Source organism: Syngnathoides biaculeatus, chromosome 12 (assembly GCF_019802595.1).
Source record: "Syngnathoides biaculeatus isolate LvHL_M chromosome 12, ASM1980259v1, whole genome shotgun sequence".
NCBI classification, from domain to species: domain Eukaryota; kingdom Metazoa; phylum Chordata; class Actinopteri; order Syngnathiformes; family Syngnathidae; genus Syngnathoides; species Syngnathoides biaculeatus.
In genome coordinates this window covers 5,237,127-5,254,968 of record NC_084651.1, presented here as the reverse complement: position 1 = coordinate 5,254,968, position 17,842 = coordinate 5,237,127, and the positions used below count along the sequence as shown (strand labels likewise).

Genomic DNA, 17,842 nt, shown 5'->3' with positions numbered 1-17,842 from the left:
TCACAATCGCTACAATTAAGTTGCTAGCAAAAGAAGTGGAGATGCCGGGGATCGAACCCGGGGCCTCATACATGCAAAGCATGCGCTCTACCACTGAGCTACATCCCCGTTGGATACCCGTGTCAACATTTTATTTTATAAAGTAATACTAAATAATAGTCACGGTTTCAAGGGGGTGGTATTAGATTTTATGTTGTACACCGTATTTATCACCGACCGACAACTCTCGCTTTGGGCGCAGAAATCAAAAGGAAGGAGTGGCTTTGAAAACAACATGAACTAAATGCTTATACACGTTGGTGGCAGTTAATCACTTTTCTTTTCTTAAAAGCCTGATATTCTTATTAAAAAAAATAAAAAAAAGGGAAGAAATTCGAAAAAGATTTTGTCGGTTCCACCTCGTCCCACTTCGTCGCGGTTGCCTAGCGACCGCAGTCAGGTGACTGTCTGCAGACAGAACATGGCCGACCTGTCAGAAGACCAATGAGGGAAAGGCCACGCTTAGCACATTCGATCATTTGTTCGGCGTCCTTTCTCGCTGCGGTTCGAAGCGGTTCTTCGTGTGAGGCGTTCTCGAGGTAAGCACGGTTTCCATTTCAGGATATGCGTCTATACATATTTTATATATGTTTCTTTACGCGTCTGTTTGTCGGGCCTAACGTTTTCATATGGCTAAGTTGCGTTAGCTGCTAACCAAACACATTCAATGCCAGCTAAAACGTCAACTTTTTTTTTTTAATAGCAGAAGGCAGACGCCATTTTTTGCAAAAAAAAAAAAAAAAAGTTTTATATAAATGCAACACGTCGCCCATTCGACGCTGTTTAAACGCCCACTCGAGTGCCTATAAGCAACCGAATAGCTACAAGTTACACTACTTAGTAAAGCTATCATAGTACAATTAACTCGTCGAGCTGTGTCGCATTTAAATTCGTCTAAATCTTTAAATGAAAGAGCTATTTAACTTCTGCCAAGAGGTCAGGTTGTTTAGCGGGGAGGCGTTTAAAAACCTTTGACCAGAGGGCAGCAGTTCGAGCCTGGTTTGTATGTCGCAGTGTTGATGCCATCACTTTCACTGTGGTAGCAAAAATATTGACAAATCTGTTATATGATGGACGTTACTTCATTACTTTTATTACTTGTGAAGTGGGAGTATTACTCTGGCCTAAAATTACACAACTAGATATTGTGTATTTCAAATGTTTTTTTTTAATTAAATTTTGTTTGATTCAGGTGATATTTCTACAAGGGAAAAAAAGTCTAGTCTAGTTATGATATGTGCATTTTGTTTGTATATAAATCTTGTTCAGTGTGGGCCTAATGCTCCTTTGTAAAATATGAAATCTTGCTCTAAAATCCTTGGAATTTTGAAAATCCTACTACTACGTGACTTTGAACCTAATTCACAGCTACTCTGAGAAAGAATTACAGTGATGCCTCATTTCTCGACAGCAATCCGTTCCAGAAAACGGTTCGAGGACTGATTTGTTTGAAAACCGAATCAATGTTTCCCATTACAATGAATGGAAAAAGAAAAAAATGCGTTCCACGCCTAAAAAAAAATTTTTTTTAAAGCATTTTTTTTAGCTTTTCCTGATAATAAACTGCATAGTAGAAATACATGTATAGTTTAAATACTTTATATAATAAAATAATTGAAGAAATATATTTATTTTTTGCTTAAAATGTATGCTTTAGTAGCAGAGCGCGCTAGGCTGGGAGTGCATTGCCCTATCTGTAGCGACTCAGCCCCAAGCCTTGTAAACTTTTTTTTTTATGAACAAAAGTGCAGAATAACTTTAAAGAAGCAACTTTCCTTCTTTGGCGCCATGATTCGGGGAGAATCCGGTAGTCCTCGATAAGAAGACAAACAACAGTCACTAATGGGACACGTCTGTGTACAGAGGCTGCGTTATACAGAATAACAAAAGTGCGCTGGTGCCGCCGCGCGCGTTATGTCATATCTGTTTTTTTTTTTTTCAGGGGCGTTTGAATTGACAATAACAAAACGCGTCGTGGGCTGGTCAGCTGCTTGCGCCGCGCGCATTATGTTATTACCGGGTTTTTTCGGCGGCATTGGAATTTACAACAAAGCGCGTCGTGGGCTGGTCAGCTGGTCTGGCCGCACGCAATGTTATCTCCGGGTTTTGGCGGGGGCGTTCAAGTACCGATTTTCGTCCGAAAGCGGAAGCAAAAAAATCTTGAAAATGGGGACATTCGAGAACAGAGGCTTTACCGTACTTACTAAGTCTCCCGTCGGACGGTGTAGGCTACTACTGTTATTTACATAGCAAATCACTGCAGGTCTTTCATAACAAAAATGATGAAGGGAAAGGTCAAATGATTTGTGACTGACATCCTGTGTTGTGTGTGCAGATGAACGGGATGGCAGATAGGATGTCGAACGGTCCGAATGGGAGTGAGGACGTCGGAAACGATGCGAAGGTTTGGGAGAGGCCGTGGAGCCTTGAAGAGATGCGACAGAACAGCGCCAACTGGTCGCTCGGAGCTGACTCGGGGGTGACGTAAAAAAGCAAAAAGGCTTACTGTCAATCATATTTATTGATGATTGTTGCTGTAACGTTACCCCCCCCCCCCCCTCCCGCCTTACAGCTCTTATTGTTCCTTCAAGACTTCTCTCAGAAAATGTTGTCCAGGACGCACGAGATCGAGAAGCAGCTGGACAGCTTGATCCGTGACACCAAGGCCACGGACAGCAGCCTGCACTCGGTCTTTAACGACTTCCTCATGCTCTCCAACACGCAGTTTATAGAGAATGTAATCCTTGAACTTCCTGTTTGAAATCTTCCATCTGCATTACTTAAGCCGCGTTGCATCCACATTTGTTGCCTGTTGCAGAGAGTGTACGATGAAGAGGATGAGGAACCCACGCCGAAGACTGACGTTGTGGATAAGCAGCCTGATCAGGTATCATCAGGGGTCCCGAGACGGCTGAAAAGGAACACGTTTGAAGTGTTTTCAAGGATTTAAAATTCCTTCAGTTGTGGGAAAATAAGCATGTAATTGTTACTATTTCTCGCATTATTCAAGCATTTTTGTCATTTGTTTCACATCAAGTTACCCCGGCAAGTTTACCGCTTTCATCACACATATTTTTGCGCTATTCAATTGATGTGATTAACCGTGGCAGGCCGAGTTTGAAAATTGACTTTTACACCAATAATACCAATTAAAATGTACTGTTTGTAAAAATTTAATCGTGCACAAGCAGTTTTTGAAGTTCAAACTTCAGTCGAAAACAAATGAGATGTACCGACGCAGTAATTTTTTTTTTAGCATATCACGGCCATGATAAAAATGAAGGATCTCGTGAAAAATCTTTCGTCTGCGTTATGGCCGCCATTCCCCGACACAGAAAACACGTGAGCAGAAAGAAGCCGAGCTCATCCCCAAGATGCAGGAAGCGGTGACTTACGGCTTAAAAGTGCTGGAGTCCGCCTTCGAGCACCTGGACATCAAAGCGGGAAACTCGGACTCCGAGGATGAGGAGGCCAACGACAGAGTGGAAGCGATCCTGGAGCCCAAGGTAATATGCGCCATCTCAATGTTATGTTTTTGTATGTATGATTGATACGGCTGTTGATGCATGAAAAGAGTGATCATGATCTTTTTTTTTTTTTTTCTGAAGGATCTGTACGTGGACAGACCGCTCCCGTTTTTGATTGGCTCTCAGGCCTTCATGGAACATGAGGATGTCGGCCTTGGCGACCTGTCTAGCGACGGTGATTCATTTTGTTTACAATATCTTTCCAATATTCCCTGCTTTCTACTGAGACAGCAATACTGCGAAGAGCAAAAATCTGACAGTGATTGCCTATAGATGTCACATAATGCTGGTAAACCACTTTTTTTTTAACCTCAATGAAGCACTCAACTCACTTCAACGTAGTTCCTCAGCACCAAGATGGCGCCAAATCTCTACTTTTGTCTGAATGAAGCCTCATTGTTCATGGATGGATGGTTTCGTTATCTAAATGAAAGTCCTCAATTCAGATACGGGTGCCAAAGCACTACTTTTGTCTTTATGAAGTGCCTCAACTCACTTTAACATAGTGAGTTACAAACAAAATGGTGCCAAAGCACCGCACTTGTCTAGATGAAAGTCAACTTAGTTCAACTACCGTATTTTCCGCACTATAAGACGCATCTAAAAGCCTTTAATTTTCTCAAAAGCCGGCGGTGCGCCTTATAATCCGGTGCGCCTTATATATGGATCAATATTGAGCCTTTAGTGCAGCGCCATCTAATGGATGCATAACGTAACCCCGGCCTCTACTGTAGCGTCCATTCTATGTACCTTATAGTGCGGAGCGCCTTATATGTAGAAAAGGTTTTAGAATAGGCCATTCATTGAAGGTGCGCCTTATAGTGTGGAAAATACGGTAATTTCTTTGGGAGTAAGATGGCACCAAAAGCACTATTTCTCCTCAACTCATTTTAAAATAGTTCCTTGGCTCCGTAGAAAAACAAATACGTGGATTTCTGATAGTGAACTACAAACGTGATGCAGTAACTGTACAGTTGTGTAATGGAATGTTCATTCCCGCCATGTATGTTAATTGTTTATCATCACAGAACTGTCAGTGGACAGCGAGAGAGACAGCGTAATCGACAGCGACGATGGCAAAGATGCAGATGTGAGATTTTGTCGCCTTTTCTTTTACATTGATGATATATTTTGCTGTTTAAAATTCAACCATTCTCTATTTGCACAGAATTCAGATGAGGACTTTATCCACGGGGAGGATGATGTTCACCATAGTATGAAGAAGGTATGGGAACTTGCCTGCTGACCGTTTTAACTACGTACTGCAATTTCCGGCCTACAGAGCGGACCTGATTATAAGCCTCACAAAGTACGTTTGTAAAGGAAATACCATTTGGTACATACATAGGCCGCACTTGTTCAAAAGCTGCAAGTGCCCACATTGCAACCCACATTGAAAAACGAGATATTTACAAAGGAAGACGGTAAACAGAAAGCGTTTTCAAAGTTTTAATACCTTAGCTTGGGTTAACACAGCAACAACATGGTAGCATGAACAGGGCTGTTAAAAAAAAAAAAAAATATGCTGGTAAAAAATTAATAAATAAATAAACAGCCTTGGCAGCTACACAGTAGCAACATGGTAGCACAGCACTATCCGGTTAAAAAAAACATACCGAGACGTGGCAACATACTGAGACGTCGCAATAACACAGCAGCAACTGCTAGCGAGGCGCTAACCGCTAGCGCGGTTAAAAAAAAAATGTACCGGCAAAAGTCACTTCCTCGGCATATATATTCCACCGGTCTCACTCTTACCTTTTCCGCTCGAATGCTCGTTAGAAAAAATGCCCAAATTAGCCGAATCACCGCATAAACCGCAGGGTTAAAGCGTGTGGAAAAAAGTCGTGACTTATAGGCTGGAAATTACGGTACTTGTTTATATATATTCCTTTTTTACGCGTGGGTGGGCAGGCACATCAATTATCTATCTCTTTGTATGCAAGCCATTTAAAAAGTCAGTTTTCATAGTCGGTCAAAAAAAGGAAAAATCTATTTACAGAAGTCATCTATGTTGAGCTATGAAGAGGATGAAGATGATTCTGATATATTTGGGGAATCGGACAAGGAGGAGGAGGAGGATGCAAAGGTACAACTTTTTACAACTTGTCTACATAAACTGGCAAAACATTTAAGTGCACCAAAAAAATTGCAACGCTTAGTCTTGAATGGGATATGTATGTATCTAGTTTCTAATTGTATTAGTAGAATGCACCGCATCATCCTGAGCCTTTTTTTTTTTCTATGGTCCTGTATGTTCCGTCTGTTTTTCACTTGTGGTCCAGAGCGCAGGCCCGTCGTCCTTTGCAGATGAGTTGGTCGCCAGGATCAAGGGTGAACTGGTCAGCAAGCCAACAGGAGATCGAGCCTGTAAGTCGCTACTGGATCGAGCGTAGTTTGAGTCCCTTTTTTTTTCCATTTCTTGCATCAATAATCATATTAATTTCAACATGAGACATTTACAACAAAACATCCATCACCCGCATGTTCACGGTTGTTATCTTCTCATCAAACCATTTCTTTAAAGCGCTATCATCAAGGAAGAAAAGTAACAGCAGAAAAGAATCAAAGCATGCGGACATTGATGGTACGAATGGGATTGTCATTTATCCTTATTGTTCAAGTGTTTTTGTTTTTTTTTTTTAATTTAAACCCACCATGTTTTTCTATAATTATATCGAAGCCGAAGACGACAGTGACGACATGTTCAAACCTCCGAAAATGGACTATGACGACGACGATGACGACGACGACGATTTCTCGCCGTTTGGGGGGAAAAGTGGCCTCTTCAGCGGAGGGAAAGGCCTCTTTGATGATGACGATGAAGTAATATCAGATATCGACATTTCTCATTTCTGTAACGATTGCGTGACAACGTCCTCATCTGTGAATTATCGTGGATGCCGCGCAGGGTGATCTGTTCTCTGACGCACCAAAGCTTCCTGTGCCCAAACAGGATAAGTCGCCAAATGAAAGTTTTAAGAGCGCCGCTCGAGTCGCAGGTAGAGTAAATACCGTTCCTCACACAAATTCCTCACACAGAAAATTATGTAATAATAATAATACTTAAATCAGTGTTAGTTTTTCTTTTTATAACTCTATATTTAGTACTCGACTGCATAAAAATGCCAAAACCCATTTTTTTAAATGGGAAAAAACATGTATTAGTCATCCATAATTTTCAAATTCAGCATTTCACAAAATATGATTTAAAAATTTATATCCTGAAATGTTGCTAATTACTTGCCTTCCTAGCCATTAGCCTTAGTCTTTAAATGTTACAGCTTAATTATTTGATTTCTCAGAGAAGCTTTAAAATTTAGTTGCTGAATGATCTGTTTATGACAGAATAAAATATATTTGTTGCCATAATGACTAGACTTTGGTCATTGCTTGAAAATGGCAGATCTTGGGGCTGAAGAAACTTGTTGTGGGACACGGGACGGTCTTTTTACATCATAGTCCAGTGAAGTTCACAATTTATTTGTACAGTCCATGTTGCTGTATTTGTATCTCGGAATGTGACAATTTCTGTTCGTTTCCTCCCGAAAGAACCTGACAAAACCGTCAAGAAAATTCCACCCGATGCCATTTCAAAATTTCCAGGTATTTGCCGCTTGGCAGCATAGTAGCTGTACTGTATATTCTTGACATGCGTGATATGACGCTCAAACCAACAGAATTTTGTTTCTCTTGACACAGACAATAGCCTCTTTGATCCAATTGGTGACGTCAAGGAGAGCCGAGAGAACGGCGCACCGACCGCAAAGGCCCACGTCACCGCGAAACCGGCCCCTGTCCTTGGCGGGCTGTTTGATGATGAGGATGACGCCGATGATGACTTCTTCGGGGGTAAAAGCACCAAAAACCCATCTGCTGGTAAGGGTCTTCACTTTTCATAATCACTCTGAGTTCCACTCGTCACTTTTGTCTGGTGCGTTTCAGCCGCACAGGAAAAATCCAAACCCAAAAAGGTGCCGGACCTTTTTGCCGAAGATGATGAGGACGGGAACATATTTAGCGAGAAGGCATCTCAGAGCAAGAAGGTGGAGGAGACCGTTAAACCGCCTGAGAAGAAGGTAAGTGTCGGCATTAAAGAGCCACTTGTTCTTTACATACAAGTAGAGCCTCGGTTCTCGACCACAATCCGTCCGAGAAGACCGAAAACCGAATCAACCCCCGCGCAAGTTATGTTATTTTCGGGGACGGGGTTTCGAATTGAAAATCGCAAAGCGCATCGTGGGTGGATCAGCTGGTAGGGCCGTGTGCGTTCTGTTATTTCCGGGTTTTGCTGGAGGCATTCGAGTACCGATTTTCGTTTGAAAACGGAAGCAAAAAAAAATTCTAAATTTTCGTTCAAAAACCGATTTGTCCAAGAACGGGGATGTTCGAGAACCGAGGCGGTACTGTGTAAACGTTGTTTTAAATTTAGTTCGTTAGATTTTCCAATTGGAATTCAAAGTTTGAAGGGTATGGAGCGCTTGTAATATTGGGGGAGGGGGGGTGTTTATTTTTGGCAACCAGCTCAGGGTGTACCCCGCCTCCTGCCATTTGACAGCTGCGATAGGCTCCAGCACTCCCCACGACCCTCGTGAGGATATGCGGCAAAAGAAAATGGATGGATAACAACAATATAGATAGCATTATCTTGACTTAAAAATTTGATTGAATCTATATGTGGACAGGGAAGGTAATGCCACATTCTGTAGGAAAAGGACACGACGAGTAGCAAATAGAACAAGGCAGTGCTACCAGCATGTTGTCGAAGTGGCTTTGCAGTGCCCCAATCTGCATGTTGAATTTCCTCATTAAATATGATATTGTAACTGAGGTTGTCCCGTTGGATACTTATAGATACTTTGAGATCTGACATGGCTTTTCTTTTTTTTTTTCTTTTTTTTTTTTTTTGGTAATGGCTGTTGTTTAGATGCTTGCAGGTGCCATCTCCATGTTTGGTCCCGGCACGCAAAACATCCTCTCTGAGGGCCTGAAGAAACGTCAGCCCTCCCCCAGTGAGGAGCCTGAGAAATCAGAGAAGGTTTGTGTCAGTTTTCTCCGTCATGAAGGGGGAAAAAAAAGGACAACTTCTTATTTAGTAGACATTTCTTTCGGGGCTTCAATATGTCTTAATAAAATGTTCCAATTTAGAAAGATAATGATTTTCATCATCTTCTTTAGAATGCATTAGTTCCAGAGAGTGGAACTGTTGTCACTCAGACCCAGAAACACACGACAAGTAGCCTCTTCTCTGATGACGAGGACCCACAAGTAAGGCTCACAAGTTACTTTATGTGATTGACGTTTGTGTATCTTATGGTATTTATTTGATCTCTTCTGGCGTCTAGATATTCCCAACGATCCCCTGGAGTCAGTCTAACGCTCATACGACAAGTCAGAGCAGAACCAACAAGCACAATGTGTCCTTATTCGATGATGATGAAGAAGAGGTCCGTAAAACATCTTTTTATATTCATTCTCTGATTGGATTCAAATAAAAATACATTTGTAAAAGTAAAAGTGTCCCTCAACAGAACTGTGTTAGCACTATTTACAGAAGTACGGTGATTTACAGGATTATTCTTTCTCATTTTCTAAATTTCCTTTTGATTTTTTTCCATTAGGATCTTTTTGGCTCTGCCTCCAAGTCAAAGCCAAAGCCCAGTGCAGCTAAACCACCACAAGAAAGTAAAGTTATCACCAGCTCGCTCTTCAGCGATGATGAGGTACGTGATGCGAGTATGTTTTTTCCAGTCTGTCTAGTCCAATGTGATTTACTAACTTCGTTAAAACTGTCAGGACCAGTGGATCAGCCCCAAAGCAACCGTTTCCAAGCAGGAGAACAAGACGGCAGGAATTAAATCAAGTACTAGCGCCCCCTCCAGCCTCCCCAGTGTAGCAGCGTTGCAGAAAAGCAGTCTCTTTGACGAAGATGAAGATGACCTGTTCGCTCCCGCTAAAGAGTCGAGGTACGACTCCTCGCATCAGTACAGTGTCCGTTAGTATCCTGGAAAGAAAATTATAATCGATGTCAAGTACAATGGTGACATAATAGAAGAATTACATGAATTGGTAGCTGTTGATCTCAGGCTGTTTTGTTACATTTATATGGAAATTTTAATATTAACTTGGTAAAATTAGCTCTTTAAGAAAAAAAGGCCTTTTTGTCTTAATTTTTTTTCTCCCCAATCTATTTCCTGGCGCAGTATATTTGTAATTAATTTAATTATAAATAACTATTCAAATATAATTAACCTATTTAATGTTAAAAGTGTGTCAGTTTAATTTACTTGTATTTTATATTCACATGAAAAAAATTAACCAATTACTGAATAATAGAAGTGAATAAAAAATGAATACATTTAATGAATTTGTTGGGGTAAATGGCTAATCTAAGGTTTTCGGGCATGCTACACTAAGAACGCCTGATCTCATCAGATCTTGGAATTTAAGCGGGTTTGGCCCTGGTTAGTACTTGGATGGGAGACCGCCTGGGAATACCAGGTTCTGTAAGCTTCTCTCCCGGGTTAAATGCAGAGGGGTTGCGTCAGGAAGTGCTTCCGGTGTAAAACTGTGCCAAACAAATATGTATTCATCTATGATGACACGCTGTGGCAACCCCCAGCGGGACAAGCTGAAAGGAAAAGAAGAAGAAATGGCTAATTTAATAGAATAATTATTACATGATTCTAGCTAATGTAAATCAGATGTCACCGTGTTCCCCTCAAAGACAACACGAGTCGTCCATCGACCTGTTTTCAAAGTGGTTCACCAGTGATTGGACACTGAGATTTCCGAGGAATATGATAGATCATTTGAAAATGTAAACGCTCTCAGAGGTTCATAGAAAGTGTTATATATTGATATTTAGCTTTTTCCTACTTTGTTAAATCATTGTTGTCATTGTGAGAAATCATTACATCGCAGGTGTCAAACTCGGGGCCTGGGGGCCAGATCCGGCCCGCCATCTGGTTTTATGTGGCCCGTAAAGCTAAATCATTTGTGTCAACCTCCGGGATTTTTGTTAAAATTTCAAATTATCATGTCATAAATGACAACTTTGAGATCTTGCAAGCATTTTTATGTCCTAAACATGGACAATAGTTGAAAACCCCATTTTACCTTGATTTCTGATTCCAAAACTAGTTCATAAATTGCATGTGTAAATATAATGAGGCAATTGAAAATTTTGATTGTTTCACAATCATAAGAGCCCAATGAGGGGAAACCACAACTATAATGTGGCCCGCGGCAAAAAGGAGTTTGACACCCCTGCATTACATCATTGTCTTCCCACGGGTCAATATCATTACATCATCGTTATATATAAAATGTTTGATTGCCAAGGATTGGTTTTGTCACTCTTCACACAGCCAGAAGAAAACCCAGAAAGGTTCTCTTTTGTTTGACGATGAGCACGATGAGGATGAAGGTTCCTTGTTTGGAGTCAAAACCGATGACAGCGCAAATGCAGCCGCGAAAGTGAGAACAATGGAAAAATAACTCGGGAATTTGCTTTAGTTTCTTTAATAATATAATGTTGTACCCCACACACTTTATGGTCGACTATGTTGATCTTTTTTTTTTTTTTCTTGTGGATTCTCAGCCCAACTCCTCGTTAAAAAACTCACCAGACCCTGCGGACGCGAAGAAAACTGTGAAACAGAAGCCGTCAGTGCCACATAAACCAACGGTGAAGCCCCCCGAGACTTTGCCGCCGTCCTCTGAGACCACTGAAAGTAGAAAGAAGCCCGTCGGAGCCGTCAACCTCTTTGGGGGCATCGACGTTCTGGCCCAAAAACGGGCAAAGAGCGCGTTGGATGAAGAAGACGACGACGACGATTACGATGGCCCGCCGCCAAATGTTAAGACGCAAACCAAAGTCAAAAGGAACACTCTCAGTCTGTTTGATGACGACGAAGATGAGGATGAGCAGGATCCCATCTTCGCCCCCAGTAAACCTACACCCAGAAACACTGCAAAGGTTTGTGATTCCCCCCCCCCCCCCCCCCTCCTCTCCATGCTGTCATCAACATATCGCATAATGTATTTCCTCAAGTAGTGGCCATCTAATGGCTGCTGTACCCCAATTAGTCACAGACAAATACCTCCCTTTTCCCACGATGAAATAAAATAAAATATTAATTATAATGACTGTGCTGCTTTGAGAGTACGAATTTAACGCAAAACTTGTATTTCCCCATCATTTCCTCCATTTGGGAATAAATGGAAATGCCATTAATCTGTTTCAGACCTCCTCCAAAAACTAAAACAGTTGTGTATTTTATCCATCCATCCATTTTCTTTTCCGCTTATCCTCACAAGGGTTGTGGGGAGTGCTGGAGCCTATCCCAGCTGTCAACAAGCTGGAGGCAGGGTACACCCTGAAGTGGTTGCCAGCCAATCACAGGGCACGTGGAGACAAACAGCCGCACTCACGATCACACCTCGGGACAATTTAGAGTCTCCAATGAATGCAAGTTTTTTGGGATGTGGGAGGAAACCGGAGTGCCCACCCGGAGAAAACCCACACAGGCACGGGGGAGAACATGCAAACTCCACACAGGCGGGTCCGGGATTGAACCTAGGACCTCAGAACTGTGAGGCCGACACTTTCCAGCTGAGCCACCTTGTGTATTTTAATGAGGAAAAAATAATACTCCGCAATGTTCTAATTTGTTAAAGCATCCAATAATGACACAAATGAAATAGAATTAAAAACGTGATTATTATTATTATTGTTTTTGGGGTTTTTTTTGTCACACTATCAATTGAATGGCCATTGTGCTGCTTGCTCTTTCTGGTGTGCCCTTTTTAGTCATTTGGGGCAGTATAAGACAGTTGGATAAATGTCTCATCTCCAGCTCATCAGGACGGCACTAATATTATATAATTCTATTCTCTGTCTGCACTGTGTTAATGTCCAATCTGTTGCTTGAAGGTTTTTAGCACCCCAGCATAGACACTGTTTAGCATGAGAATTTAGCTCGAGGACTTAAAGGCTAAGGTTATTTTGAACATACAAGATGTAATTCATTTTCATGTTTCCTGAGGCCTTCTTTTGAAGAAATGTTCGCAATTTTCAAATGTGCTGCTTAATCTCAAGTGAATTGAGTTGAGTTCACTGGCAACATACGGCGCTAATATCTCAGGTCTGCAGTCGCAATTCAAAGCAAAAAAACTGAATGGCTGCTCTTGCCTCAGGGGAAAAAACTCAAATCCTTACTCATATCTGAAGGCACCACGGTATCATTTTTTGGGAACATATTTTTGTTCTTCACACAGTCATTGAATAGATCCCGGAGAAGCCCATTTCAATTCTGGCGTATTTCTGTTTTTCAGACCGTCGAGGAGCATCTGCAAGCAAAGAGCTCTGGCGTGTTTCTGGATGAGGAACTGCTGTTTAGTCCCACCCAGCAGAAGGACAATGATCTTGATGTCGACCTCTTTGCCACCCCGGAGAAGACCACAGACAGTATTTCCGTCAGTTTGCTTGGTTTCTGGATTATGCTTGTGTTTGTGAAGTGTACACGCAGTATCTCCTTATGGAAGCTCCCAACTGCGTGTCATTTTTAGGACGCCAAGCTCGGCTCCGTGAAGCCCGCGATCCAGAGTCTCTTCTCAGAAGTCGAGGAGGATGGCCTGTTCGGCTCCAGCAAGCCTCCAGTACTGATTTGATTATCATGCAATATGATTTGATGAAGAGTACGTCATCAAAGTCAGCCTCACAATTGTTGTTGTTTTTTTCTGGGTTTGGCTTTTGTTTCTCAGAAAGTAGCAGATGAACCCAGCACATCTAAAGACAGCACGCCGCTAGTCAGTCCCGAACCAGTCTTCGATATACAGGTGAGTTCTGTATAAACTTTTGTGTGATATTAATTCCTTGTTTTAAAAAAAAGAAAAAGAAAAAAAAAACTCTTTGGTTCCTTTATGAATTTACTATAATCCAACTACACAGAAATCTGCACCAAGTCCTGTAAAACCAAAAGAACCGTCATCAAGGATTGGCAAACTTCAAGTAATTTTTTGTTTTTTTTTTTTTTATCATTTCTCTCATTTCATTCTTTCGAGACTTCCCTGTTTCCTTTCTGCACATTTTGTTTTTTGCACATTTTGATAACTTCCTCACACTACTACAGCTTGGCTATGAAAATCTCAATCATCTTATTTTTTGATTTTGGCGACGTTTCACAAGAGTCTTTGCCTAATTTCTCGTTAGGATGGATTTACACTGCTGCCCCAAGTGCACAATTTTGGTTACATGCTTATGTATATCCTTTGACTTTTTTTTTTTTTTTGTTAATATTTACTGTCCATTTAAAGTGACACACATCCATATTTGACGGAACACGACACAACCCCAGTTTGCCAATGCCGAATTTGCAAGTAAAACAAGGAAATGGACAATAACACTGAAATTATACAAATATTAAACAGAAATGATAGTTTCCATAGGCTGACTCTTGCTGCTATTGATTTAGATGATTATAACTGCCACATTACTATATTTAATGACGATAATGCCTCACTCCAAAGCAATCACACTAAAGTTCTGGTGACATCTTGGTACCAAGGATCCGTTGAAGTGAGTTGAGATCTTAATTTAAACATTTTCATGTCATTTTCCGACATTTTATGGCATCTATTGGAAATAATAGGTTTAAAACCTTTGGGAGGGTTGTGCCGTAATTGTTTTTTTTCCAGACTTTTGCTATTCATAATAGTTTTCTATCCCTGTTCCCTACAAATAATGAGGGCTCTCTGTAAATCCAGCCTTTAATTTCTGTTTTTTGGAATGCGTGCATCATTCACCGGTGCCATTTTCTACCACTGTAAATGTTCATCTCTTCAAATTATAGTCGGTTACGTGCTGTGCGTACCATCATTAATGTATTTGAATGTTCTCTTCAGGCGAGTCTAAAGATCAACCCCGCCGCATTTCTCCCTGGCTCGGCCCCCACCATGCCGGGGTCCATCAGTGTGCTCCCGGTTATGGATCCCAGTTCTTCATCCGGGGTCTCCAGCTCCAGCATGAGCCCAAGTCCCGCTACGACGCCAATTGGAGCCCGAACGGACAGCGAGGCGGGAGTGAGCTTTGACACGCCACTCCAGGTTTCCACGTTGCAAAATGCAAACAAGGTGGGATGGGGATTTTTCTGCACCTTCACAGTCTAATCAGAGTTAGTTGATACAAGAACCGTATCATAAATTCAGCATGTACACTTAAGGATTTGTGATAGTAAATACGAAAGCATTTTAAAGGAAAATTCCGGTGGTTTGGAGTAGCAATGCATCCAATAAGTCATGTAATATGTTCTCTATTTTGATAATGTGATCTTAAATCCACTCTTTTTTTAACCCTCCAAATAAAATTTTGCAGAGAGAAAAATCTGATACGTTCAGAAAATGATACTCTGGACTTCAAATTTTCAATTATATTAAACCTGTTGCAAATTTGCGAAGGATTAATAGCATTTTGAGAAGATTTTTATCAACAATTCCGAATTTTTAGGTGCGCCGCCATTTTCGCGAGTCACATGACCTACGTGCGCGGATGCGACTTGTATTGTGCCACAGCAAACGCTCGATTACATGGGGACACCATTATGCCCAGTGTTAATTTCTCCGATTTATCCTCATCTGAGGAAGAAATAGCAGTAGCGGTTTATCGAGAAGACGGAGGAATGCTTCCATACAGATTTGAACCTGTGGCTGTAAATAATGTTGACGATTCGGATGGTTCTTCGGGCGGAATGACGGCGAGTCTGACAAGCGAGGTCCGGCGAGCGGCGGAGCATTGAGCTCGGCTCCGGGGCTCGGGAGCAAGGAAAATTGTATGATTGAAATACACTACATCACGTTTATTAATAATTGCAATTTTTTTGTTTCACTTTGGACTGTTTACGAGGTGCAGTCAAGGACTGCTAGCAAAACAGACAAGCTCATCAAATCCTGACAAAAAACAAATGCATCCATCCATTTTTCCAAGATGCTTATCCTCACAAGGCTCACGGGACTGCTGGAGCCTATCCCAGCTAACTTTGGGCGAAAGGCAGTCACGCCCTGAACTGGGCGCCATTCAGTAACAGGGCAGATACCGACACTATTGGGATTTGAACCCACGCAGCCTGCACCAAAGTCAGGCGTATGTACCACTACATCAAATCCAGACAAAAAAAAAACAAAAAACACAGAGATTCCACTAGATGGCACCAAAGTAGTTTTATAGTTCAGTCCTGACCCCAAAACAGCAAACGGAGTATTGGTTTAGATGGAAATATCAAACCTCTTGGATGGCTTCCATGAATATTCAGTCAACTGCATACTTTTTGGGACACTTGTGTGTAAAATATGTGCCTCGTACCAGCAGTAACTAAACATCTTGTCCCACAGGGTCGCGTCAGAGGTTCTGTACGTCGAAGGCCACAGTCCAGAGCGGCAAGGCAAGCGTCTCAAAGATCGCCGGAGGAACAAGAGGACTCCGCAGCCGAGGAGGCCTCTGTCGCCCCCTCCAGTTCACCTTCAGCTGTCTTTCCCGCACCAAGCCACTCGAGCCAGCCTCGTCCCGTAGATAACGCCGCTCCAATTACGTCCTCACCTTTAACTGCTCAACCTCCACCAGCTCATCTCTCAACCAAGCCTTCGACGCCGACGCTGCCTGTACCCAACCATACCGAGAAGCAATACTCCAGGAAGGACGCCGAGGAGGCGCGACCTCCCTTCGAGGAGGTTGACATTTTTGCTTCCGACGGCCTTTTCGGATCTATCACGGACACGCTTCCCGCCAAGAAGGCCGAACGTCAGGCCGGGGCGGGAGGGAAGAAGGACCTAAGCGACCTCCCGTCTATTTTCGATGACGACAGCGACGACCTCTTCCGAACGGCGAAACCAAAGACGGCCAAGGTATCGCCCTTTTTGGAGGACGATGACGACGACGACGACATTTTTGGCCTGAAGTCAACGTCCGTGTCCACAAGCAGCAGAGGTGGCAAGAGCGGCAAAATTTTCCCAAAGCAGGATATTTTCAAGGTGATTTGATTTCTTCATCTCACGCTACCAGTCAAGGTTTTTAATTCAGTAGATCAAGAAAGTATCTCCAATCTTTTGACTGGTAGTATTTGTCATAAAAATACAATGGAAAGTTGAATGCAGTCAGTTCCGTGATTATGATTTCAAGTGGGTGAATTAAGATTTGAGGGAATTGTGTAAATAATCCAAATTTCTTGAATTAAATGTGATAGAGGGCTGGATCTTGCCCGTGGGATTTTAAGTAGAAATGAAACAATTAACCAAAAACTGATCACTGAATTATGCTAATAAAGCACACAATTATATTTGATCAATTTTAGGCCTTTGCAAACATCTGCATTCGACATTTTTTGCTTGTTTCTGGCATGTCGCGTATCAAGCCAGTAACTGAATCATTTGTTTTTGCGTTTTCGTCACTGTGAATTGGAAATAATGTCCAGTTTTTGAATGGATGAAAAATATGGAAAACTTTTTTGTTTTAAATACCATTCATCGAATTATTGAAAAAGTAATGCATTAATCGATTAACGTAATCATTATTTGTACGCCCTGCTTTTAGGTTTCACACGTTTTACTGGGTGTTACATTGCCGCAGTTATAAAGCATTGGCCTCACAGTTCTGAGGAGCGGGGTTCAAATCCCGGCTCCGCCTGTGTGGAGTTTGCATGTTCTCCCTGTACCTATGTGGGTTTTCTCCCGGCACTCAAGTTTCCTTCCACATCCCAAAAACATGCATTAATTAGAGACCCCAAATTGCCCCCCAGGTGTGATAGTGACTGTGACTGTTGTCGGTCTCCATGTGCCCTGCGATTGTCTGGCAACCAGTTCAGGGTGTACCTTGTCTCTTGCCCAATGACAGCTGGGATAGGCTCCAGCATTCCTGTGACCCTCGTGAGGATAAGCACTTCAGAAAATGGATAAACGGATGGATGGATGTTTTATTATTATGCTCCACACGTTATTGCATTTGCTACGTTGTGCACCGGTTCAATATCTGGATGTGTGTCGTCACAGGACGATGTCGTCTTGTCTGGAGCCCACAAAAAGGACAAGGACAAGTTCACGGACGTCAGACTGTTTGACGACAACGTCGATATTTTTGCTGACCTGACAGACTCTTTCACACCAAAACAGAAGATCAAGGCCAAGGTGGCCAGCAAATCCATATTTGATGACGACATGGGTAAGCAAGTCACAGGAAGGCATGCAGTGTTTGCTCTAAATATTGTCTTCATTTACTCAAGTGTATT

General features: G+C 42.0%; 1 protein-coding gene, 1 non-coding gene and 1 pseudogene across 5 annotated transcripts in view; 2 read left to right on the top strand and 1 right to left on the bottom strand.

Annotated features, from left to right (window-relative positions):
• Positions 1 to 36: 36 nt before the first annotated feature.
• trnaa-ugc (transfer RNA alanine (anticodon UGC)) lies at positions 37 to 108 on the bottom strand. The gene has a single exon. It is a non-coding gene; the product is annotated as a tRNA-Ala (tRNA).
• Positions 109 to 427: 319 nt separating this feature from the next.
• The window catches only part of washc2c (WASH complex subunit 2C), a 19,310-nt gene continuing 1,895 nt past the window's right edge, over positions 428 to 17,842 (top strand). For 2 of the 4 annotated variants that reach the window (XM_061837855.1, XM_061837856.1), the window contains exons 1-30: positions 428 to 578; positions 2,375 to 2,518; positions 2,612 to 2,776; positions 2,858 to 2,926; positions 3,375 to 3,545; positions 3,648 to 3,741; positions 4,595 to 4,656; positions 4,735 to 4,791; positions 5,569 to 5,655; positions 5,852 to 5,936; positions 6,094 to 6,153; positions 6,250 to 6,392; positions 6,478 to 6,568; positions 7,119 to 7,172; positions 7,269 to 7,445; positions 7,512 to 7,645; positions 8,494 to 8,604; positions 8,745 to 8,834; positions 8,912 to 9,013; positions 9,188 to 9,289; positions 9,363 to 9,532; positions 10,937 to 11,045; positions 11,170 to 11,547; positions 12,906 to 13,046; positions 13,140 to 13,229; positions 13,335 to 13,409; positions 13,522 to 13,581; positions 14,475 to 14,702; positions 15,957 to 16,592; positions 17,607 to 17,775. In XM_061837855.1, coding sequence (XP_061693839.1) covers positions 2,375 to 2,518; positions 2,612 to 2,776; positions 2,858 to 2,926; positions 3,375 to 3,545; positions 3,648 to 3,741; positions 4,595 to 4,656; positions 4,735 to 4,791; positions 5,569 to 5,655; positions 5,852 to 5,936; positions 6,094 to 6,153; positions 6,250 to 6,392; positions 6,478 to 6,568; positions 7,119 to 7,172; positions 7,269 to 7,445; positions 7,512 to 7,645; positions 8,494 to 8,604; positions 8,745 to 8,834; positions 8,912 to 9,013; positions 9,188 to 9,289; positions 9,363 to 9,532; positions 10,937 to 11,045; positions 11,170 to 11,547; positions 12,906 to 13,046; positions 13,140 to 13,229; positions 13,335 to 13,409; positions 13,522 to 13,581; positions 14,475 to 14,702; positions 15,957 to 16,592; positions 17,607 to 17,775 — 4,054 coding nt within the window. In that variant the 5' untranslated portion in view covers positions 428 to 578. The remainder of the gene's footprint in view (positions 579 to 2,374; positions 2,519 to 2,611; positions 2,777 to 2,857; positions 2,927 to 3,374; positions 3,546 to 3,647; positions 3,742 to 4,594; positions 4,657 to 4,734; positions 4,792 to 5,568; positions 5,656 to 5,851; positions 5,937 to 6,093; positions 6,154 to 6,249; positions 6,393 to 6,477; positions 6,569 to 7,118; positions 7,173 to 7,268; positions 7,446 to 7,511; positions 7,646 to 8,493; positions 8,605 to 8,744; positions 8,835 to 8,911; positions 9,014 to 9,187; positions 9,290 to 9,362; positions 9,533 to 10,936; positions 11,046 to 11,169; positions 11,548 to 12,905; positions 13,047 to 13,139; positions 13,230 to 13,334; positions 13,410 to 13,521; positions 13,582 to 14,474; positions 14,703 to 15,956; positions 16,593 to 17,606; positions 17,776 to 17,842) is intronic. The other 2 variants (XM_061837857.1, XM_061837858.1) reach the window with 2 other exon arrangements.
• Positions 9,961 to 10,079, top strand: LOC133510320 (5S ribosomal RNA; annotated as a pseudogene).